The following is a 21387-nucleotide window of genomic DNA, read 5'->3' on the forward strand; positions in this document are numbered from 1 at the left end:
GATTTATATATTAAATATTTTTTAATTTTAAATTTTGATAATTTGAAAAAAAATAATAAATCCTGAATAATGAAACATAGAAAATAATGATGTTAATATAATTAACTAAACAAAACAAGTATTTTATTGTTTTGTCTATGAATAATTTTATATAAATAATTAGAGTAAAAATAATATGTATATTAAAATCAACTTTAAAAATATAAAAAATTTACATATTAATTAATGAAATTTAATTAAAAATGATAAAATAAAAATATGTAAACTATTCTTACTAATAAAGGGTCTTAGAAAATAATGAAACGTAACAAATGTGTTAGTGATTTATTATTTTATCTATGAAAAGAAATACGAGTTCAATTCCTATTAAGACATTTTTTATTTTTCATTTCATTTAATTTTTAAGGACCAAGATTGTCTATTTTAAAATATAGGGAGACTAAATGTCTTGATTTAGAAATAAAAAAACCAAAATCATGGATTTTAAATTATAGGAGGACCAAAATTGAATTTTATTTTATTTAATTTATATATTTATTGTACACGAGGCTTTAACATTATATTTTATTTTATTCTAAAAAAATTAATTACTATTTTAGTGTCTGAATTTGGAGATATGTTTTATTTAGTTCTTGAAATTTAAAAATGTTTTTTTAGTTCTTGAATTTTGATAAATTATTTATTTTAGTCCTTAATTGACACTTTATGATTATTTTTAACATTTTGTGACTGTTTTAAAATATAAATTCAACAGCTAAAAAGAAAATTTAATTTATGACAGCTAAAAAATGTTATAAAGTATCAATGTATTATTTGAGAGACTAAAAAGAATAATTTATCAAAATTCAAGAAAAAAACATTTTTAAATTTTAGGAACCAAAAAATGCATACATCCCAAATTAAGAGACTAAAATATTAATTAAACCTTGGTTAAAATTAGTTTTGATATCAAAGATCAATTTTTATACTTATTTTAAAAGTTGTTGAAACAATTTATTATGGTAAGGATTAGAAAAATAATTTGTCAAAATTTAAGGACTATAAAATATTTTTAAATTTCAAGAACTAAAAAAATAAACTCATAAATTCAAGGACTAAAACATTAATTAAGTCTAAAAAATATTATATTTGATTTTGAAGAATTTGGGATATTTATAGTATTTTTATTTTTATTTTTAATTAATTAATTTTAAATTTTTTCCAATAAATTATTAGAATAATTTTTTTGGTACAAAGTATTAGAATAATTCAATTGTTAAGGTCATTTTTTAATGGATCATTTATCTATTATCTTCCACATTTATATCCTTAAGAAGAGCAGCCTCTATTTTTAAGTACTTTACTTGAATTTTTATTCCTTTTAAAAGATAATATTAATTTTTTTAAGAAAAATTCCCATGTTTATTTTTTTTTCTAAAGAGACTATATCTTTTTCTTTATTAAATGGATAATTTTAGAAAATAAAATAAAATTTATGTAAACACCGATCCAGGAATGTGGGTTGGGTTGGTGATCAGCGCGTGCCGCGTGTCAAACATGGGGATTGGGTAAAGGACATCACGCCATCACGGTTTTGTTTATCCATGCACTATGGCATATCAACAAGTAAAATACATTCTTTTTACAGAACTTGTAAACCACATTAAATACATGTGCAATTGGTGAAAATTAATTGCAGGAAAACGTTGCAAAGTTTAGTATGTTTGGATAGTTTTTTCATAGATTAAAATTAATTTAAACATAAGTTACAAATATTTTTTTAAAAAAATAATATAAAAAAATTCTAAAAATTAATTTATACATAAATTAACCTAAGAAATTAATTTTATTTTATCATCCTAGAAGTTCTAACGAAAAAAATTATCCAAATATGTCTCTAGCATATTAGAATCTAGCCCAAAATTATATGTGAAATCAGAAAAGAAGGAAGAAAATAAAAAGGAGAAAGAAATAGAATGAAAATATTATGTTTATATTTTAAAAAAAATATGAGAAAAAGTTTCTTTTGTAAATCTTAATTGCGTATAAAAATATTTTTTGTGTTTTTATGAAATATAAGGGAAATATTTATTGTATTTTATTTAGTTTATCAATCAAATAATGTTTTATAACATAAAATTAACAAATAATTTTATATTAAGAAAAAATTATATATATTAAAAGATTTATTTTTTTAGTTGAACATAGTTTTATTTAATATAAAATGATTTTTGTATGATTTATTTATTTCACTTACTATTTCATTGATTAGGAAACGAATTTTTCCTCTTATTTTATGTGTCCCTATTTTTCTTATATGAGTAACGGACTTATACAACCCAAAATAATAAACCACAAACCTTTAGGAAAATAAATAGAGGCGTAGTCAGTCCGTAGAGACAAAGACAGAAAAGAAGGAATAATGTAAAAGATCCTACCATGTTTAGTTGGGGGCATCCACTACTTGATTTGCTTCGTGAAGTAATGATATTATTGTGCTACTACTTAATTTTAAGAATTTGATGATCTACTATATTATGTATTTGTATATGTCTTGGTATAACCATAATTCAACAGTCTCGGAGCTAATTGAGGATTTGGCGCTAGCACAATGTTCTACTCAAAACATTCAAGAGGCAGAGGAACTTGGTAAATTCAATTTCATGTTCAATTGCTTTGTAATGGAGGTGTATTAATTTGGTTTAAGGGTTAGATGACCACCACCACAAGCATTCCATTCTCAAGTAATTAAGTGTGTATTTGGTTTAATGGTTACAGGACTTTCAAAGCATCCCATAAGTATGTAATAATAAAGAGAGCCTACCATGAAAAAGGGAGAGTTCCTTGCTTAGGAGTGGAGTAGAGGAAGGAAGTGAATGGTAAAGAAATATTCAGCCAATACAAGAAAGTGACTAGCAAGAAAAATATCTAACCAAACGGGTTAGTCTTAATTAATCCATGACTGAAGAACACTCCAGCTTGTTTGATCTGAAAAATATCCAACAATTATTAATGGTCCCGAACCACATGCTGCACTAATCTATAGTTAATCTGAATGAATCATGCAAAAGACAAAACTCTCAGATACACATGTTTTATTCAAAACAAAAACAAAAAACAAATCAAATTCAATACATTGATTAAAAAAGACAAGTTGATTGCCAAAGCCAACCAAAACAAGTAAAACTTTAACATTATATATATAGAGAGCACTCTGCAAAAGTTACAGGTAGCAAATAATGTACACACCTCTCTCACAAAATGCAACAAGCGGCAATTCATGAGTACTGCTGTGCTGTCCAGTGCACATCCTACTTTTAATATATATATTTACTTTGTTTTATTTAATTATTAATTAACTAATACACATTAAAAAGAAGATTGATTTTAAGTTTGAGGTAGAGTAGGTGATGAGGAGGATCAGAAGGAAGAAGCCTTGGCGAGTGACTTGATGGTAACATCGGGACCCAGAACAACTGGTTTAAAATCGAACGTAAACGTGTCGTAACGCAGGAAGAATTCCACCAAGTAGAGCCTGCACATGAGCACCACCAGATTCTTGGCGGGACACTGTTTATCATCCGGTGTGGGCTCCTCCGTCTGGGGTCCGTTGGACCACAAGACGTGTCTCAAGAGCTTTTCCCCGTCGTGGCCAAGGAACCTGTGGGCCACAAAGTCCTCGGCGTTCTCGAAGATCTTCGGATCCTTGGTAGCGAACGGCTGATATCCGAAGATCATCTCTCCCTTCTTGATCTCGTACGCCGCATCGTGGCTCTCCACCACCAGATCCTCCCTGGCCTTCGCGTACTGGAACGGCACCGCGGGCTCTATCCTCAGGACCTCATACACCACTGATTTGGTCAAAGTCATCTGATCCAACGCCCGGAGACTCACCCCTCCTTCGTCCTTAACAACGGTCCTGATCTCCTCCGCGAGCTGCTTGTGTAAACCCTCCCCAGCCAGTCCTAGCCACTTGATCAAAATCGGAAACTGGTTCACTAACCCACCCTGCGCGTTGAACGATAACATGAACACAAGATTGTGGCACGCTTCGTCCCTCTTTATCCCCACGCGCTCCGCTTCGTCCAGAATCGCAGTACCTAAAAGATAATACACCCAGTTAAAAGATACAACAACTAACTAAGAATATGCCATTTGTAATTTTACCTGCTGTCGAGAGACCTTCGTAGAGTTTCTTGTAGCTGGATTTGACAGTCCATGCTGGAAAGGGGATTGACCTGATTAAGAAATCCTCCACGTAGTTGAAGATCCTGGGTAAGCCTAGAGTGGCCAGAGGAGCCAGCTGAGCTGCCAGCCAGGTTTGGACCAGGCTGGGGCCGTCGGAGCCGATTATGGTTTCGGAGGGGTCTTTGTCGGAGAGGAGACGGAAGAGGAAGTTGAAGGTGGCGGAGCCGACGGAGGAGTTGAAGCTGGCCTTGCCGGATTTGCCGGCCAGCTTGTCTTCCAGATCAGAGAAGTGGTCGGAGAGGTTGTTGCGGAAGAGTGGGAGGAAGGTTTCGTGCTTGGAGGCGAGGAAGTTAAGGTAGAAGCGCTTGAGGAGCGCGTGGGAGGGTTCGGTGGTGTCCTGGAAGGCACACGCGCGGTAACCGCCGGTGAAGGAGGTGGAAGGCATGAAGGTGCCGTCGAGAACATCGCGCTTATCGACCTTGGAGTTGTCGAATAGAATGGGGAAGGAGACACCGTCGAGGAGAGCGATGACTCTAGGATTAGAGGAAATGAAAGGACCCGGTGGCATGTTGGTTCGTATAACCGTAGAGTTGTACTTTTTAATTCGTTCGGCAAAGAACTTGTCGCGTCCTTGGTTGTAGAAATAGTCATGTCTGTCACTCATGGGTCCAAAGAAAGGAAGCCCGTAGCTTCCAGGGATGGGTTTCAGGGGAAGCTTGCTGTCGGAAGAAGCCATTGGTGATTGTGCTAAAGGTGTGTGCTTGCTAGTGTAGTGTTGTGGCAGGGTGAGACTGAACGAGAAAGGAAATGACCTCAATTCAAATATGTATACTTTTTTTTTTCAGAAGTTGATGGGTCTACAACGTGTAGTGTGGACGCAATAACTATATAATAATAAGGTAACAATGGCGGGCTCCATTTTCATCATAATTTTTTTGCCCAGCGAAGCCACCTACCTGTCTTTAACGTTGTACTGTTCTTGTGTCCTTTTGCTTTTTTAAATGAAACTCTCTCTGGGTGAAGTCACGTGCGATGCGTTGCGTTGCTTAGAATACCAATTAGTCAATTACCGTTGCAGAAAGTATGTTCACACTACACGGTCATAAACTCTTTTTTCTTTTCTTTAGAAAGTACATATAGCACATTTAAACGCAAAGGCAAACGGGTAACGACAGTGAAAAATATGGTTTCTTTTTTCTGGATTTATACAAAATAAAATAAAATTGTATTACCGTGAAATAGACGAAATGGACTTCTCAAATAAAAGAATTTGAAAAATTCCGTGCTCATGAGAGAGAGGGGGTATACACGTCAAAAAACTGAGAGAAATAGACAAAAATAAATAAATTCTGATGAATAAGAAAAATAGAAACAAAAAAAGGAGATATAAGATGAGTAAGAGGAAGCACCGGATATAACGAAGACAGTTTGGTTTCCAAAGTTTTACCTTTTGCCCATAAAAACGTGTGCGACACAAGCGTTTTTTTTTTCTTTTTTTTTTCCCCATAAATGCGATACCAGCGTTTAATTCAGAAGGTGTGGAAACCCATTGCCACCTCCCTCGACCTACGTTGAATTCATTATTCAAAAGATGCCAAATGTTCCTTAGCTTATGCAAAGATCCGTTCGAGGTGCAGCGAATTACGCACTAAACATTCTTCCAAGCCTTGCTTAGAAATAAAATAACGGTGTGAATGGTGTCACATCACATGGGACGCCTAATATCTAGTTTAAGGAAAAAAGATATTATCCGAAACGAAACACGTTTTGGTTTCATTATTCGCGTCAATCATTTTTTTTAAATGGTTTGTATTAAATCCAAGATATACAACAATAAACAAGATATATTTCCGCAACTAAAAAAAATCAAAAGCATCAAAATGTTAAAACAAATGTAACATATGTACTTGTATATCCATAAGAAACTTAATCTTATTAATAATCTTTATTATAAAAAATTGATAATTTTCAAGTCAGATGTAATGGACTGTAATTGTTATAGCCGAGACAACGAAATTTCTTTTAAAACAGCTGATGTGAATCTGTCCCAAGAAATAAAACGTCTGTCAAAATGAACCAAATCATGATCATTGATATGAATAAAGATATTGTATGAGTCTTAATTTGAATAGTTAATTATCAATATATAAAATATATATCTATAAAAGATTTACTTCTTATTAAGGTTCTCAATAAATATCAATCAATATTTCATTGACATATTTTTTTTAATTATTTATCCAATTCTCACTTAAGACAAAAAAGAAATGAGAAGTAAATTTAGTCTATTCTCTCTTGAACGTGAAATCTTAAAAAACTGATTAATTAAATAAATTAACTAAGTAAAAGAGAATATAAAGCTATATTTTATGGTTTTAATTTTTGATAAAATAATATAAATAGACTACTGATAAGTACCAAGACTCCAAGAGTGAAAGTAGAATGAATTATTATTTTTATTATAATTCGCTTTGCAAAAAAGAAAAGCTTATTATAATTCATTTATGTTAACAACAATTTATATTGTCGAACTTTTTCATAAATTACACGGATACCTTAGTAATATCTAATCAAGAGCTATCTAACGGTTAGTAATATCCTCTTATGTATATTTGGAAATACGTTTTCCAATCAATAAATCACGTCAGATGGATTAAAGATGTATTATGAACATGGATTTTCCCAGTTCCAGTTTTACGACATACACGGTAAGAAGCAAGCTCTCAAACACGGCAGTGTCTTGCTCCAATTTCTTTTTTTTCTATTACCGTCTTAATTTCTAATTTGGTCACTCCCTTATTTTTCAAATTATTATGGAAGCACTATAGGTTGGATCATTAAAGAGAAAAAAAATCATCAGTTCAATCTTGTTATTAACAAAAATTAATAATATAATAAATTATGATTTTTCGATAATTTTTTTTATAAAAACTCAAAAATATAACGGTGGTTTGATTTTAGTCCAACTCAAGGGGTTCATGCTAACATGTAACGATCCAAAGCAGCTTCTTGATTAGGCTTTTTCTAGAAGTGATTCATATGTAGGTTGATTAGATAAAAGGGTCATCTCTCCAGTAATTCCAAATGCCCCTTGATTGTAGGAAAAGGGTTAAAGGAAAACTTGAATAAAATATAATAAGATACGTTTTATTAAGTTAAAATCTATTTAATCAAATTTTAAATTATAAAATTTGTACTAGTGGGTAGTGGGTTTTATTTTATAAGTTTTTCCATCAATTTAAATGTAATCTAAAAAAACTGTGAAAATTTTCTTTTAAAATCTTAATCTAATACACTTCCTTAATATTTGATTTCTTATACGATGCATCAAAATTGACGGCGGCTAGCGTGGAGAAGCAAAGTAAATGCTCTTCCATAAACCATTATTTACAGCCTTCAGATGAATCTAGGTGCAAAATTTTATTGTACACCATTCCTCATCCAATCTTTGTCTTCCTTTCTTCCTCTCTGTACTCTCCCTCCCAGAGTCTTCGACAACACTTCCGTCATTCTCCGACATGCTTGCCGTCGCCGACGAATTCTCCGGCATCGACGACCTAATTGCTCCACAACATAACACAAATAGACAACACCATAATTAGATTCACCAATCAACACAAAATGCATACCAAGTCCAAAATCATAAAATTCAAGAAACTATAACCATAAAGTTTGTGTTTTTAAGACCCAGACTACGGGATCAGATCAAGATTAAAAACAGATCCAAAATCAAAATCAGTTGAGATACAATGCCAAATCGTAGATCACAGATCAAGAAAATATAGAGTTAAAAAAGAATAAGATCTGAAACACGGATCTGGAAAACGGTGGTGGTGTCGAACCAGATCCTGAACCCCAACACCAATATGTGGGGGCTTGAGATCGACGGCGTGTAGCACGGAGAGATCTCCGGATCTAGTGCCAGAAAACAAGTGAAAAAGGAACAAAACATGAGGCTGTGGAAGGTTGGGGAAGGAATTTGATGGATAAGGTGTAGGATAAAATTTTACTTCTCAGATCAATCTAAAGGCTGTAAATAATGGTCCAATGGAGACAACTTATTTTCCTTCGCCATGCTAGATGCCGTCATCAAAATTTTTTAATTCATTTAAATCTCAATTGCATAGATTATTTTTTTAGACCACACATATCCTATCATAAAAATCATATTCGTGATTGAGCTCCTTTCAGCATGCGTTTCACTTCTTTACAACGTATTATTGACTTTTAATTAGGGACAGATCCACATCAGGTGTTCAAGGAGTTGTCTGGCTATAACAATTACAGTCAAATGAAGTAGACTGTCTAGGAACAAACTGATTTTTGAAGATTATCAATTTTCTGTCATAGAAGGTTATTAGCAAGATTAAGTATAGACAAACGCAACTGTTACATTTGTTTTAGCATCTTGATATATGTCTTCTTGTATTAGGGAGACTTTTAATTTTCTTTAATTGCGGGGTATGCCCCGTTTATTATTGTATCATTTTGGATTTAATATAATTTACATTTTTTCCCAAAAAAAATGATTTTTCACATATCCTCTAAATATTTAAGCAGTTATCTATCCAAGATTTTTTTTAAACTCGAAATTACCCATTAAACTAAAAATCTGAAATAACACGTATCAATTGATTGGCACACTGAGTTGTCCTCAAACAACCTAATTATAAATACTAAATTCTTAGATAAAATTGAATAGGAATAATTAATATTTGAAATCCTAAATTGTAGCGCGTATCTAATGTCCATTCCCAGTCTAAAAAATTGTCAGGTTTGTGTCTTAGACTATAATCTGGTTAGAAAAAGCTGAAGCAGTTTAACTGGTTTGAATCTTCGAGTTGCTCAAATTGATCGGAACCGATAAATATCACTGGGTTTCATGATTTGCTAGTTATAAATTCAATTACTTTACGTAGGAAAGCCACTTCACTCTATATATCGATAAGAACTTGTGCATAGTTATAAAATGAAATAATATTTACATTTTATAAATTTGACTTTATTAAAATTTATTATTCATTAACAATAATAAATAAACTTATTTTTCACTAAAAGTGTGTTTGAATAGGATAATTTAATTAAATAATGTATTTTTTATAGGAAATTAAATTCTTTTTTGTTAAAAGTAACTGTTTAGATATTTTAGTAAAAAGAATTCAAAATTTTAAAATTTTAAAAGGAATTTTAACTAGTTGAAAGAGTAGAATTTCAAATTCTATCTTTAAGAGAGTGAATTTCAAATTCTCAAATATTTCGACAGCGTCGTGAAATGCGTCTCCGCAGTCAAGAACCAACCCAACAAGATCTGCGACCTCACGCATATGGCGATCAACACTGCAAGCTGCCACACCACGACAGGGTCCAGTAGAGGACCGATTCGACGGTCGCAGTTTCCGACAAAGTCGCCAATCTTAATCAACAGCACTGCCCAGTCCACCACCGACGAAGGACTAAAGTTAACATCAATAGCGTTTCTTCCACCGTTGGGCATGTATTCAACGACGAGTAATTTGTTGTCGTTTGGGTTGGTGCTGAAGCTGATGAGATTGACGAGGTAGGGGTTGGGGATTTGAGAGAGGATCTCGATCTCATTTTCGACAGGGCTGGTGCAGTTGCCGCAGTCGGTGCATTTGGTGGCATGGTTTTTAGAGGTGCTGGTGGCGACAAGTTTGGTCGTTTTGACGGCGACGAGAAGCTTGCTGGTGTCCAGGATGGCTCTGTAGACTCTGTCGTGGCTGCCTCTGCCCATGAAGGTGTCGGAGGAAAAGTCGTTGGCGGCGGCAACAATGTCGGAAATTGATAGCTTCGAATTTTAGTAAAAGAATCCAAACACAAAATTTTAAAAATAAAAGAATTCAAATTAAAGAATTTGAAATTCTCAGAATTTAAAATTCTTTAAAATTTTAAATTGTCTTATCCAAACACACTTTAAGAATTATATGGGCCTTTTAACTTGAATGTCCAATTTATCCCACTTTGTGTTAAAGATTATTAAAAACTATTATGTAAGTATAAAAAAAGTATGAATATTCTCTTATTAAATAGTGAATTACAGAAGATTTTTTTAATTGTATAATAATAAATAAAAAAAATTAATCCATCGTAATTTAAGTAAAAAAATACTAATTATTATGAAACTTTTTTTTTTTTTGAAAAAATAGAGTTAAAAAAAGGTGATTTATCTATTTCACAAGTCAAACATTGACAAGTTTGTAGATATTTGAATTTGGATGTCTTGAAGTGTTTAAATATCGGAGGAAGTGACAGATATTCATCAGAATTCAAAACGCTAAAGATTAGAATTTAGAAGTCCTTTTCATTGTATTCTCTAACTAACTAGCCAAATGCCAAAGACTTTTTCAACAAAAATATAATAGAAAATAGCAGATTATTTTTAAAGTATTTCATTGTAATCTAAATAAAATTTGTTGATATCAACCCTATTAAAATAATGCTGGTGAAGTAAAAAATAAATAAAATTGAAAGATGGTTTATTTTTTTCGCTAGTCAAACATTGACTAGTTCTTACAAAATTGGATTCGGATATCATAGAACTTATAAATAAGAGTAATATTATATTAACAATAAAATATAATTAATAACTAACTTTTTTAATTAATACAAAAATTATTAATTAATTTGACTTAAATTTAAGTCCGAAAGCAATACTAATTAGTATGTTTATCTTGAATAAATTCTAATTCCCCCACCACCATAATAAAAGTAGCTATAATTTTCTTACATAGGACTAGTTTTAATGTTTACATACACCAAAAACAAAAGTTAGGCTGAGATATCTTTAAACCAATAAAAACAATTTATCAATATTATTTTCAAAGTGTAATTTTCAACATTTTAGAAATGCAAACTCGATGAAAAGAGATAAAAGTCATTAATAGTATTTGACCTAATTTTAATTTATTAATCATGAAAACTACTTTAAAGTTAAAAATAAAAATAAAGTTAAAAATCTTAAGCAATCATATAATTCTTTTAGTTCAAAAGTTTCTTTCTAATATCCTATAACAGCATCACGTGAAAATTATAATTAATATAACCTTCAGAAGACAAAATCCCCACACTGCGTAAAAATATATTGTTACATTTCACCTCTAAACGCACATCAATGCATGCAGGTCATCGCTGTTTGATTCCAAAAAAGAGAGAATATTCTAAAACTATAATTTTTATCTTCAGCAGCCATTTAATTTTACAAATTAGTACATAAATCCAACCTTAGAAGATGGACACATCTGGGGGTGGTCCATATACACTCATCCAAGAAAGTGGAACTCGCCATTTGCCACCTTCAATTCCTGAAAATGTCAAATTATAGGAAATATTTCTATCTTGTTACTTTTTCTTTTACTTGCAAACATGTGTATTCACTTTGTTACAATTAAATCTTCTGCAAAATGAGAGAAGTGGATTTTGATACGATAAATACTAAAAGAAAATTGCGGAACAGCCTGTATGAGTGTACAATGCAGAGAGCTAGAGATATTTATCATTCAGATGAAATTCTAGATAACGGGTACTAATACAAGTATTTCAATTGAGCCAGAAAAATGGTTATAAATATTAATCTTCAAAATCCACATTCAAGTGAAAAATCGGGGCAGAAATATCATGACGTGACGTTTGAGAGATAAAAAAAAATAGTGAATCATGAGATCATTGAATTACTTGTCATGATAAGACAATTTTGGTATGAACCAATTAATCCGTCAACTTCACAATGTGTTTATTCAAACAACTGGAATATGCATGAATTATTTAGCTTAATAACAAACAATTAATTGATTTTTTTTATTTATAAAAAGACGACAAAGATAAATAAAGCATACAAATCATTATATATATATATATATATATATATATATAAGACAACAAAGAAAAAGAAAGCTCACCAGTAGTAGGGTGACTCAGCTGGAGAAGTTTACATACTGCATCGCCTAACTGAAAAGCATCCGATATGTTGTCCCCTTCTGAGCAATAACATAACAAGCAGGTGACCTTCAAACCTTTAGCCTGATAAATTAAACCAAAACCTTATATCCATCAATCTATATTAATTAATGCCCTATTTCTGCAATTTTGCAATGAAAAGATAAGGGATAACCACCCCGCTGGCGGATATTTAGGACCCTGAGTTAGTGAACACAATCTGTTTAAAAAAATAAATTTAACAATAACTATCATACATAAAAAGATAAAGACATGAACAGAGATAAAAGAAGAATAAGAAAATGGGGTAGTGGGCTCAAACATATAAAACTAGGAGGTCCAAAATATAAAATTTTAAGATAAATATTTGAGATTTTATTTAAATAAAACAAGGAGGGTGCATTTGCTTAGTCTCACATGAGAATAGGTCAGGGAATGTAAATATAAAATTTTAAGAGAAATACTTATGATTTTATGTAAAATATAACATTTTAAGAAAAATACTTATGATTTTATTAAAATGAGGTGCATTTGCCCACCCTCACATGAACATAGGTCCGCCATTGACCACTTCGCTTATCTTTTTTATTTTTTTATTTTAAAATAAAATGGTGAACAATTAAGCTATTATCTTTTACCATTCTCTGGCATGAAGATTTATTCTTTATATGAACACAAAATTCCTAATGCACATGGCATCACCTTTCACGGCATACAATCAAGGTAGAGCCTTCGAAGGTAGAGCCTTTATCATGGCATACAAACAAAATAGAGCATAACGTGTAGTAAGGAAAACTACTTCCAATTAGAAGGAATTCTTTTTAAAGAAAGTTCAGGACAACAGGAACAAATAAATCATAAAACAAATTTGTTACGTGATGAGAACATTTTTCCCTTCCTCATTTAAATGATTACAGGAGTGACAAGAAATATGGCATCATCAAATTTAAATGCATACAAGTTACCTTGAGAAAAGAAAAAAGTGCAGCAAAAGGCAAGCTAGCATAATAATTTTCTTCTTCTAGCTCATCTTCTACCGAAGTAATATCTTCCACAGTTACATTTCCTTCAGCTAAATCACTAAGATATTTCCAATGCATTTGAGAAGGGTCATACTCTTGAAGTTTCTTCCACCCAAGCTGTTCACAATTTTCATCTGTTCCATTGCTGTTGGAACTAGAAAGGTAATAAATCTGCAAACCACTAATATAATAGCCAATAGATATATCAGAATGGGAAGTATCGCAATGCAATTTCCTAAACCAGACAATCAAAGAAATAAATGAATTAAATATCTTAATTACAAATAAGTGCTATTTAAAAATATACTGCCTCACCTTGACATGTCAACTTTTTGCCATTTTCCAAAATCTAAGCTGGAGAGAACAACAATATGCTTCTTTCCACTACCAGCAAGAAAATCAGCCATATTTTTTGCAAACTCAATCATCATACCCTATTCAAGTGATCATATATTAGTGCAATTTCTTCTTACAGATTCCAGAATTACTTATGTTAATTCCACCATGGAAGCTAATATAAAACATTTAGCTTGGAACTAACATTAAGGTAAGGTACATAGCGCAAAATAATCAAGAAGATTAATATTAACAAGTGGCATGCGCAGTAAATTGTAAATTATTCCAGCCAAATCACTAGTCAAATACCCACAATTCTATGTTACTGTTGATTCATAAATTAGGAAGTAATTATACATATCACTCTTTATAATTACACTAAGAATCAATCGCGTATTTGGCATGCATATCCTTTAAAATTGAAGTATCAATTTCAGATTTCAGAAAAGAGTTGTTCATATAAAGCACATCCTTGAATTTTTCCCCTCCATTTTTGAAGGGAGCAGCAAACCAACCACCACAGAAATATGCACAGCCTTGGGAAGTTTCTGATTAGAAGGGCAACTGGCATGATGTTCAACAGGAAAATATACAAAAGCAATACTCTAGCAATATAACTATCCATCTATTAATAAACCAATGACAATCTATTGAAGGGAATAATAACTAGGCAACAACCAGCAGAATCAGTCAATTTCACAAACTTGAATGACAGAAGAAAGGGGCCTGAAATTAATGCTCATGCATGCAAAAAATAAAAATAAAAAAGGTAACAATGTAACACTGAAATCTCAGCTTCTCCATATTTAATATTTACTACCAAGTACCAACAATTAAGCTTATAACGAACAATCCATACATTGCAAATGACTTAATGATACACTAGCCAGAAAACCAGCATATTAGACTCAGGCAAGCAATTTCAAATTAAAAGAACAACGTAGATGCTGACTTGGGCGATACCTTAACCACCGGTGATCTCTGTTGGATGATAGTGAGAGCATTAGAAGGGGAATCATAAGCTGCAAAAAAGTGATAAGAAAGAGCAGAAAATATTAGGAGCAGGGAATTCGAGATTAAAAAGAAACAAATAATAAAAAGACACCAGCAAAGGAGCACCTTCAAGAGGAAGAGCCAGGTCTCCTTGAGGAAAGGGTCCATAAGCATCATTGCCAACACAGGGCAAAACGTTAGGATCATCCAAATACCCAACTCTCTCAGAACCCATTGATGAAATCAAAAGATCTGCAACTAGCTGCCCCACATTGCCAATCGACAGAGCAGGCTGAAAACACACACAAATTACGATCATGCAACATTCATAGACACACTTAAGCACCAGACTAATAGTTAATAGTTGGGTATAAAATTGAGCTAACCCCACATTTCTACTACAGCAATGGAATGAAAAGAAGAAGATAAAAGTTAATGTCTTTTTTGCAGAATAGAGAGATTATACACAACGGTGTAAACGATAGAGAAATGAAATTGGAAATAAAGAGTGGGCGAAACCCTAAAAAATGAACACACCAAAATCAAAGTGGAGCAATCCTCGTGAAGGTGCTTGCCTTCTTCAGGAACGAACTCCATTTTCTAAGCTAATGCTGAAATTTGTTACTTTGTCACACACGAAGAAGCTTCAGCTCTTTCTGCCTTTGCTATTCTTTTCAGCTGTTTTCAATTTTTCTGATCAACGTCAAGTTTTCAACTTGAGGAAGACGAAACACAGGATCATCATGTGGGCTTCTGAATACGGGCCTCTGTTGGGCTTCTTAAGGGCCTAAAAACATACTCGCGCGGCCCATGTTATTCCCAGTCTCCAGATTTTTCTTACTACAAAAATATGCTTGACAGCAGCAAGTTTTCACTTTTAAATTATTTTTAATTTTTAGTACACCAGAAACTTATCTCTATAGTGTTAAATATTTCACAAAAAACATTCAAATGTTCCGGTGTGTTATTTTCTTAAAAAATATTTATCTTAACAAAAACAAGTCTTTGTTGTGTTATTATTTTAATACAAAATGGAAAATAGTTTTCATTATATATTCATATACAAAATAATTTTTTTGTTGTCAGTTTAGCAACAAGCGAAAGAAAAAAAAAACAAAAAAGCACAATAAAGTAGGAGAAGAGAAGAGGCACTTAAGAAAGATAATGGATGAATTTGTTTAAATTTTAAAAAAAATTAAAATAAGTGTTTTTTATATAAATAATTTTTTTTAAGAAATATATATAATTTCCTTCTTAAAATAAACAAAATTATTTTTTTAAAACAAAAAGTTACATATTTTATAAAAATAAACATTTATTTCAACAAATAAATTTAAATAAAGACTTAATAACTGAGGATCACCTCCAAGTAAATAACCACCCCAAACAAGGGATAATCTACAAGACAAGTATATCACTCTTTGGATAAGGCCAAATATCCCCATCAACCATAGCCAAATATCTTCACATTTGGCAAGTACCCTTCGGCTTGAATTGGACACCTCATCAACCTTAGATGAACACCCCTCGAGTATGCTAAGGCAAGGAACTCATTAAGAATTAATAGTAAAAGATTATTTAAAAGGTAATGCAATCACCATCAAGATCTCATTAATAGGTAATCATGGATTAGTATCCTTACTAATTTTAAAAGTAGGACCTATGCATCTAAAGTCCAATTAGTATGTGTATATAAATGTGAAATTATCAAGGTAACACATTATTCATTCTTATTGAGTGTTACAGAGAAAATTTCCCTGATAACCCTGGGCAAGTACAGAAGAAGAAATGGAATGCAGGAGGGAAGAGAATCACGTACGCAAAAGGAAAGGAGTGAGTGATTTTTTTATTTTTATTTTCTGATGGAAAGGGGTGAGTGTGAAGAAAGTGGAAGAAAGAATAACAGTTAAAAAAAAGAAAAAACAATAAACAAAAAAAATTGAGGAGTGAACAGGTAAAATAGAAGTAGCAAATAACATATGCCTATCCTCACGTTACAAATATGAGATGGGAGGCCTACTTGCGGTTGGTTATTGGTGTCGTTAGGCCCAATTTGCATGCTCGATATATCCACCCTCACATGCTTGATTAAATTATAATGTCTTTTCTTTTGTTTTAAAAAAAATGAAACATTTTGAATATGACCAACTTATTATTTGTGTATCACGATTCACTTGTCTTTTCTTCTGAAAAAAGCTAAGCACTTTGAATTTTGATATTCCTTTATATCCTTTATTTTTCTTTATTCCTACTTATATCTTTAAATATAAATTTTATTAATAAATTACAAAAAATAATAAATAAAATATTAAGTACACTTTTAAAGTAAAATAATCATTTAAATGCATTTTTTTGGTTTTAGAACCATCTATAATTTTTTATCCAAACTTTTAATGCAATTGCATTTTTTTTTGTTGCTTATTATGATATTGGTACATAATAAATTCTCTTCTTATGATTTATTTCATATATAAAATGAAATTTAAATTCAAAATAATTTGATTAAAAGATACAAATTATTATTGCATTTTCAGGAACTCAAACTTAAAATCTTTTGGCTAAGATAAAACAATCCAACATTAGTTAATATAAGAAAAATAAAAAAAAAAATAATCATATAGACATTATAATATACTAAAGATTTTTTTTGAGAGAATATAACTAAGATTCCTAAGATTAAAAAAGGTTTGCATCCTTCATTTTCCAAATCACGTTCAACGTAAATTCTTCTCACAGGTTTTCAAACACAACAACCTAATAAGCAGTCTTACCAAATTTACGCATGGTTTGCTGATCCTGGAAGCATTAATAGTCATTACTGATTATAGAGAGTTAGAATATCCATATATTACCGTCGAATCATTGTGTATTAGGATTTTTACCAATTTATATTAGAATCAAGGTTGTTGTGTACATTTATTAAAATTAAGTTAAATATTTTGTCACGTATATAAACCCAGAAATCTTTGGTACCACACGGTATTGATTTTTCTTACATTGATCAGGTCATGTCATTGGAAATTAAGATATAGCTTAACCGTGTGTTGGATCTTGACGTTACTCTAGTTCTCGATCAACTGAGTATGCAGACCGCAATCAGCAACGTTTAATTAAGAAGTGTGACAGCTCTAGAAATTGCAATTATTGGTTTATCATCCATCTCAACATTATCCTCATCTTCATTGTTTTGTCCACTACAGTGCACCAGCACCCGACACGTACAGTACATTTCCATGATTAATATTGTCAATTCAACAACAACATCCCCACAAAATCACTTCAAACACCTGTCGGACCAGAAACAAATTAATATATCCACTTACAGAAGATATAAAATATAATCCTGTGGCAAAAAAAAATTAGAATTTGTCACAAAACAACTCATACAATAATGATCCTTTATGATTAAAGATAATAGATGAAGAATTAGTGCTTAAATGGATATAGGGATGAAGCAACATGATACATCATCATCCTTGTTCCATCATTGAGCAAAATGGGAGATATTTGTTTGTGAGTCAAAAGAGGAGTTTGACTGCATGCATTCCTCAAAGACACTTCTTTTTTTGGGGTATGGTGAATGGGCCCAAGCTATGTGTAGTGCAGTGAGCAGAATATAGCCATCTGTAGAGCACTAATAGCGTTTGGTGGCTACCTGTTATGATTTGGTTACCTGCACGCACACACACACTCTCTTGTGTCCCCATTGTCACTTCTGGGCACCCCAACACCAATATGCTCCAATAATTCTGCATCAGGGCGCCATGTGTAAAGCACTATAGCCTAGATCCATGGTTCATCATTTTTCATCTAAGAATGGAAGTTCTAGATCTCCTCCCCACTCTTCTGATATTTTTATAATGCCTCCATACTATGTTAAGAAGTTACACAATTTTATTTATTTCACATGCATGTGTTTTAATTTTTTTTATGTTTTTTTTTTATATATATTCTGTTCGTATGACCAAATGGTAAGATAATTACCATACAGATTAATAAGATCCCGGTAATAAAAATAATAATGATAATAATAAAATCATAATTGATCATACATTGAAAATTGATTTGTCAACATGGGAAGTATCAAGTGAATAGAAACTTAGAAAGAGTTTATACGGCAATGATATATGATATTGATATACGCTCAGCATGAAGTGATGCTTTGAACAATCTCAGGTGGATATTCTAGTAACAATATTTCATTTAGAAGCAAGATAGTCAAAACTAGTATTAATACTATTTGATCACTATTCACAAACGGAGGGCACAGTAAAGTCTGGGCTTTATGTCAGCATAACTGAAGGTATGATGAATCAAAACAAAAAGGCTTATTATACACCGAAAATGACAAAACCCGTGGTTTCTTGCTGGACACTGTTTCAGTAAAAAGTTCTTAATTAGCTGTTCTTGAAATATTTTTTTTCCTATTTGGTACTATCAAATTAGCTTTATTTTATTTATATAAGTTATTATTATTATTATTATTCTCATTGTCCCTGCTTTAAAAAACATGATCAAGATGACAAACATTTAATTACATACAGTAAAGGATATTTTTAATTGCAGAAAAACCAGGAAAAATTCCAGTTTGGAAGTATCATCCCCAGCTAGTAGTTACAAATGGAAGCTGACAATTTGAATGTCCCCTTAAAAAGCTTTTTTTCATTTTAAATAATTTTTAAGTTGTTTGTGGCTAATTTGTGGCAGAGCATAAGAAAAATAGTATGGGACCAGAAATCAATGATTGTGTTGGGGGCAAAAAGAAGAAGAAGCAGCTACTTTCTTTTTCTCGGGGATGAAGAATCTCATGGCAAAAGGATAACAGACGAACGAGTGCCACATTGTCAACACTAACATAATTTTCCAATCATGAATAAAAAATTCAAATCATTCAAATTCTTTGACGTTCTTGCTACGCAATTATCAACTTTATTATGATTGGCTTCATAACCACGCACAGCCAACCAGCCAATTACTCGATCGATATATCTCTTCTATAAGCTGAACTAATTTGGATTGAAGAGGGAATATAAATTGAAAAGAAAAAAGAGAGAGAAGAAGATGAACGGGGATAGCATGTGTGAAATCTGTTGAGAAGTGAAAAATCACATTTAAGATGTGAATATTATAACTATTAATTTCTTAAAATTACATCGTATATTTTTGGGATCATTAGAGTTTATATAGTTTGACGAATCTATCATCTAGCCTAGTCTTCAATGGTCCATGGCATTTGTTTTTAGTTAGATATGAGATGAGGATGGAGTAATATTCTTAGATGCATGAGATGAATATGAGGGATGGAAAGATTCTGTAACATTCAAGTCAAAGAATTAACTAACACAATATATATTATATCAGGGAAAATGTTGTTACTTGATGGTTCTTTTATGTTATATATTTATAGAGCTCATATGCAAGTGAATTATGCTTAGGATGGAGTTCCAAGTGCAACACGGGATAAATATTCATTCATTCATTTACTTGCTCAATATTTTGAAATCTCATGTATGAGAGGTGTGACATCCTTTTATGTGGGTTTTGATAGAACATTCTAAATCATCTAACATGAGAGCCATCACAGCCTTAGTCATCATGTCCAAAATCTTAATTTGGAAAATGTGTGTTAACAAATTTAACACGAGTGGCCTATTTGTTTTAAAAATATCATGACTCATTCAATTCCCAACTTTCTTACTTATACTTTTTTTTAGAAATATTAATTATTAGTTTGTTAGTTTTTTTAAGAGAGATTAAATTCGTAATTTTTTTCTTAACTATCCAGGACCGATTTGTTTAGACTTAACAAAAAACAATTTTAAAATAATATTTAAAAAAAAGCATTTTTAATAAGATAGAGTTTGTTTATCAAAATAAATAAAAATATATCTTTTTTAAGCAAAAACATTTTAGATGAACATATTAAGAAAATAGAAAGGTACTTATTTTATTAAAATAAGTATTTTTTCAAGAAATAAATTTAAATAAATTCATTTAACTTGTTTTAACCCACAAAATATAATGCTTTAGAGGCGAGAGTCTTGTTGGCTCTTTCATTTGTTGAAATTTATGGAATGTTTGATTTAAGAAAAAAAGTTGAAAGAAAAGAAAGGAAATATATATAACAAATAAGTTAAATGTTTTAAATAAAAAATGTTATATATAATAAATAAGAATGTTGCGACCGAACTAGAAAAAAATACTAGGGGGCGAAAATTTAATATAAGGAAATGAAAATAAAATATCATATATCATATAAAAGTAAATTTAACACACGGTATTGTATGATTGTTTTATCAATATAACACTTTAGTTTGGTAACCAAAACTAAAATCATTTTCTTAATTTTAATTGTAAATCTTGAATTGAAAAGATGAACTATTAACACTAAAAGTGGGGTTTTATCTACACGTGCATCCATGTACTTTTTGTACAGATTTCTGGGGAAAAGTCTAACCCTGTAACAATCTTATTATATAAATATATACAGCAAATTCATTCATTCCAGTCAGATGGACTTAGGAATGAATATGAGAGGGAACGACCTTTTTTTTTTTTTTTTTTCTTAATTGTAAATGTTAAAGATAAAGAGGCTCTGTTATTTAGGAGGGGAACTGCCCATGTAACACAGTATGCTTTAGTTCCGTATCTGATTGTTGTCTTTTTTATATATTCATATAACCATTCTCTCTCTAAATTAAGAAAAAAAAATATTTGAATGGAACTCATAATTATTTTTGTTTCCTTCCTACTAAATGTTCTTCCAAAGAGAGGACGGCCAGATTGAAATTTTCCATCGCCAATCCTTTCTTTACTTTTCTACTAAACCAAACTAATTAGTGTTATTAGATCCTTTTAGTGTGTTTTCATTCTTGCAAGCCTTTAATTTGTTTGGTCTGAACTTCTTTATCTTAGGCCT

At 31.4% G+C, this 21387-nt stretch overlaps 2 protein-coding genes and 1 long non-coding RNA gene across 3 annotated transcripts; all 3 read right to left on the reverse strand.

The window, feature by feature from the left end:
• Positions 1–3397: 3397 nt before the first annotated feature.
• Positions 3398–4906, reverse strand: LOC100810890 (9-divinyl ether synthase-like). Its single transcript, NM_001317567.1, is given in 2 exon segments — positions 3398–4079; positions 4147–4906. Coding segments are annotated over 2 exon segments (1437 nt in total). The 5' UTR covers positions 4904–4906; the 3' UTR covers positions 3398–3399.
• A 2463-nt stretch (positions 4907–7369) lies between these two features.
• Positions 7370–8228, reverse strand: LOC106795171 (uncharacterized). The gene is made up of 2 exons (XR_001383468.3): positions 8010–8228; positions 7370–7724 (listed from the first exon to the last, which is right to left on the reverse strand). It is a non-coding gene; the product is annotated as an uncharacterized lncRNA (long non-coding RNA).
• Positions 8229–11252: 3024 nt separating this feature from the next.
• LOC100812348 (proteasome assembly chaperone 2) lies at positions 11253–15190 on the reverse strand. The gene is made up of 7 exons (XM_003537863.5): positions 15006–15190; positions 14595–14760; positions 14439–14497; positions 13455–13573; positions 13083–13320; positions 12081–12201; positions 11253–11486 (listed from the first exon to the last, which is right to left on the reverse strand). The coding sequence occupies exons 1-7, from the start codon at positions 15063–15065 to the stop codon at positions 11407–11409; spliced, it is 843 nt and encodes a 280-aa protein (XP_003537911.1). The 5' UTR covers positions 15066–15190; the 3' UTR covers positions 11253–11406.
• Between the last annotated feature and the right edge of the window lie 6197 nt (positions 15191–21387).

Source organism: Glycine max, chromosome 11, assembly GCF_000004515.6.
Source record: "Glycine max cultivar Williams 82 chromosome 11, Glycine_max_v4.0, whole genome shotgun sequence".
Lineage (NCBI taxonomy): Eukaryota > Viridiplantae > Streptophyta > Magnoliopsida > Fabales > Fabaceae > Glycine > Glycine max.

Excerpts from the sequence above, each read along its gene's own strand:
- LOC100812348 (XM_003537863.5), bottom strand. The coding sequence starts at position 15,065 with ATGGAGTTCGTTCCTGAAGAAGGCAAGCACCTTCACGAGGATTGCTCC. Across the intron at positions 14,761-15,005 it reads ATTGCTCCACTTTGATTTTG|CCTGCTCTGTCGATTGGCAA; the intron begins GTGTGTTCATTT and ends GTGTGTTTTCAG. Across the intron at positions 13,321-13,454 it reads CAAAAAGTTGACATGTCAAG|TGGTTTGCAGATTTATTACC; the intron begins GTGAGGCAGTAT and ends CTATTATATTAG.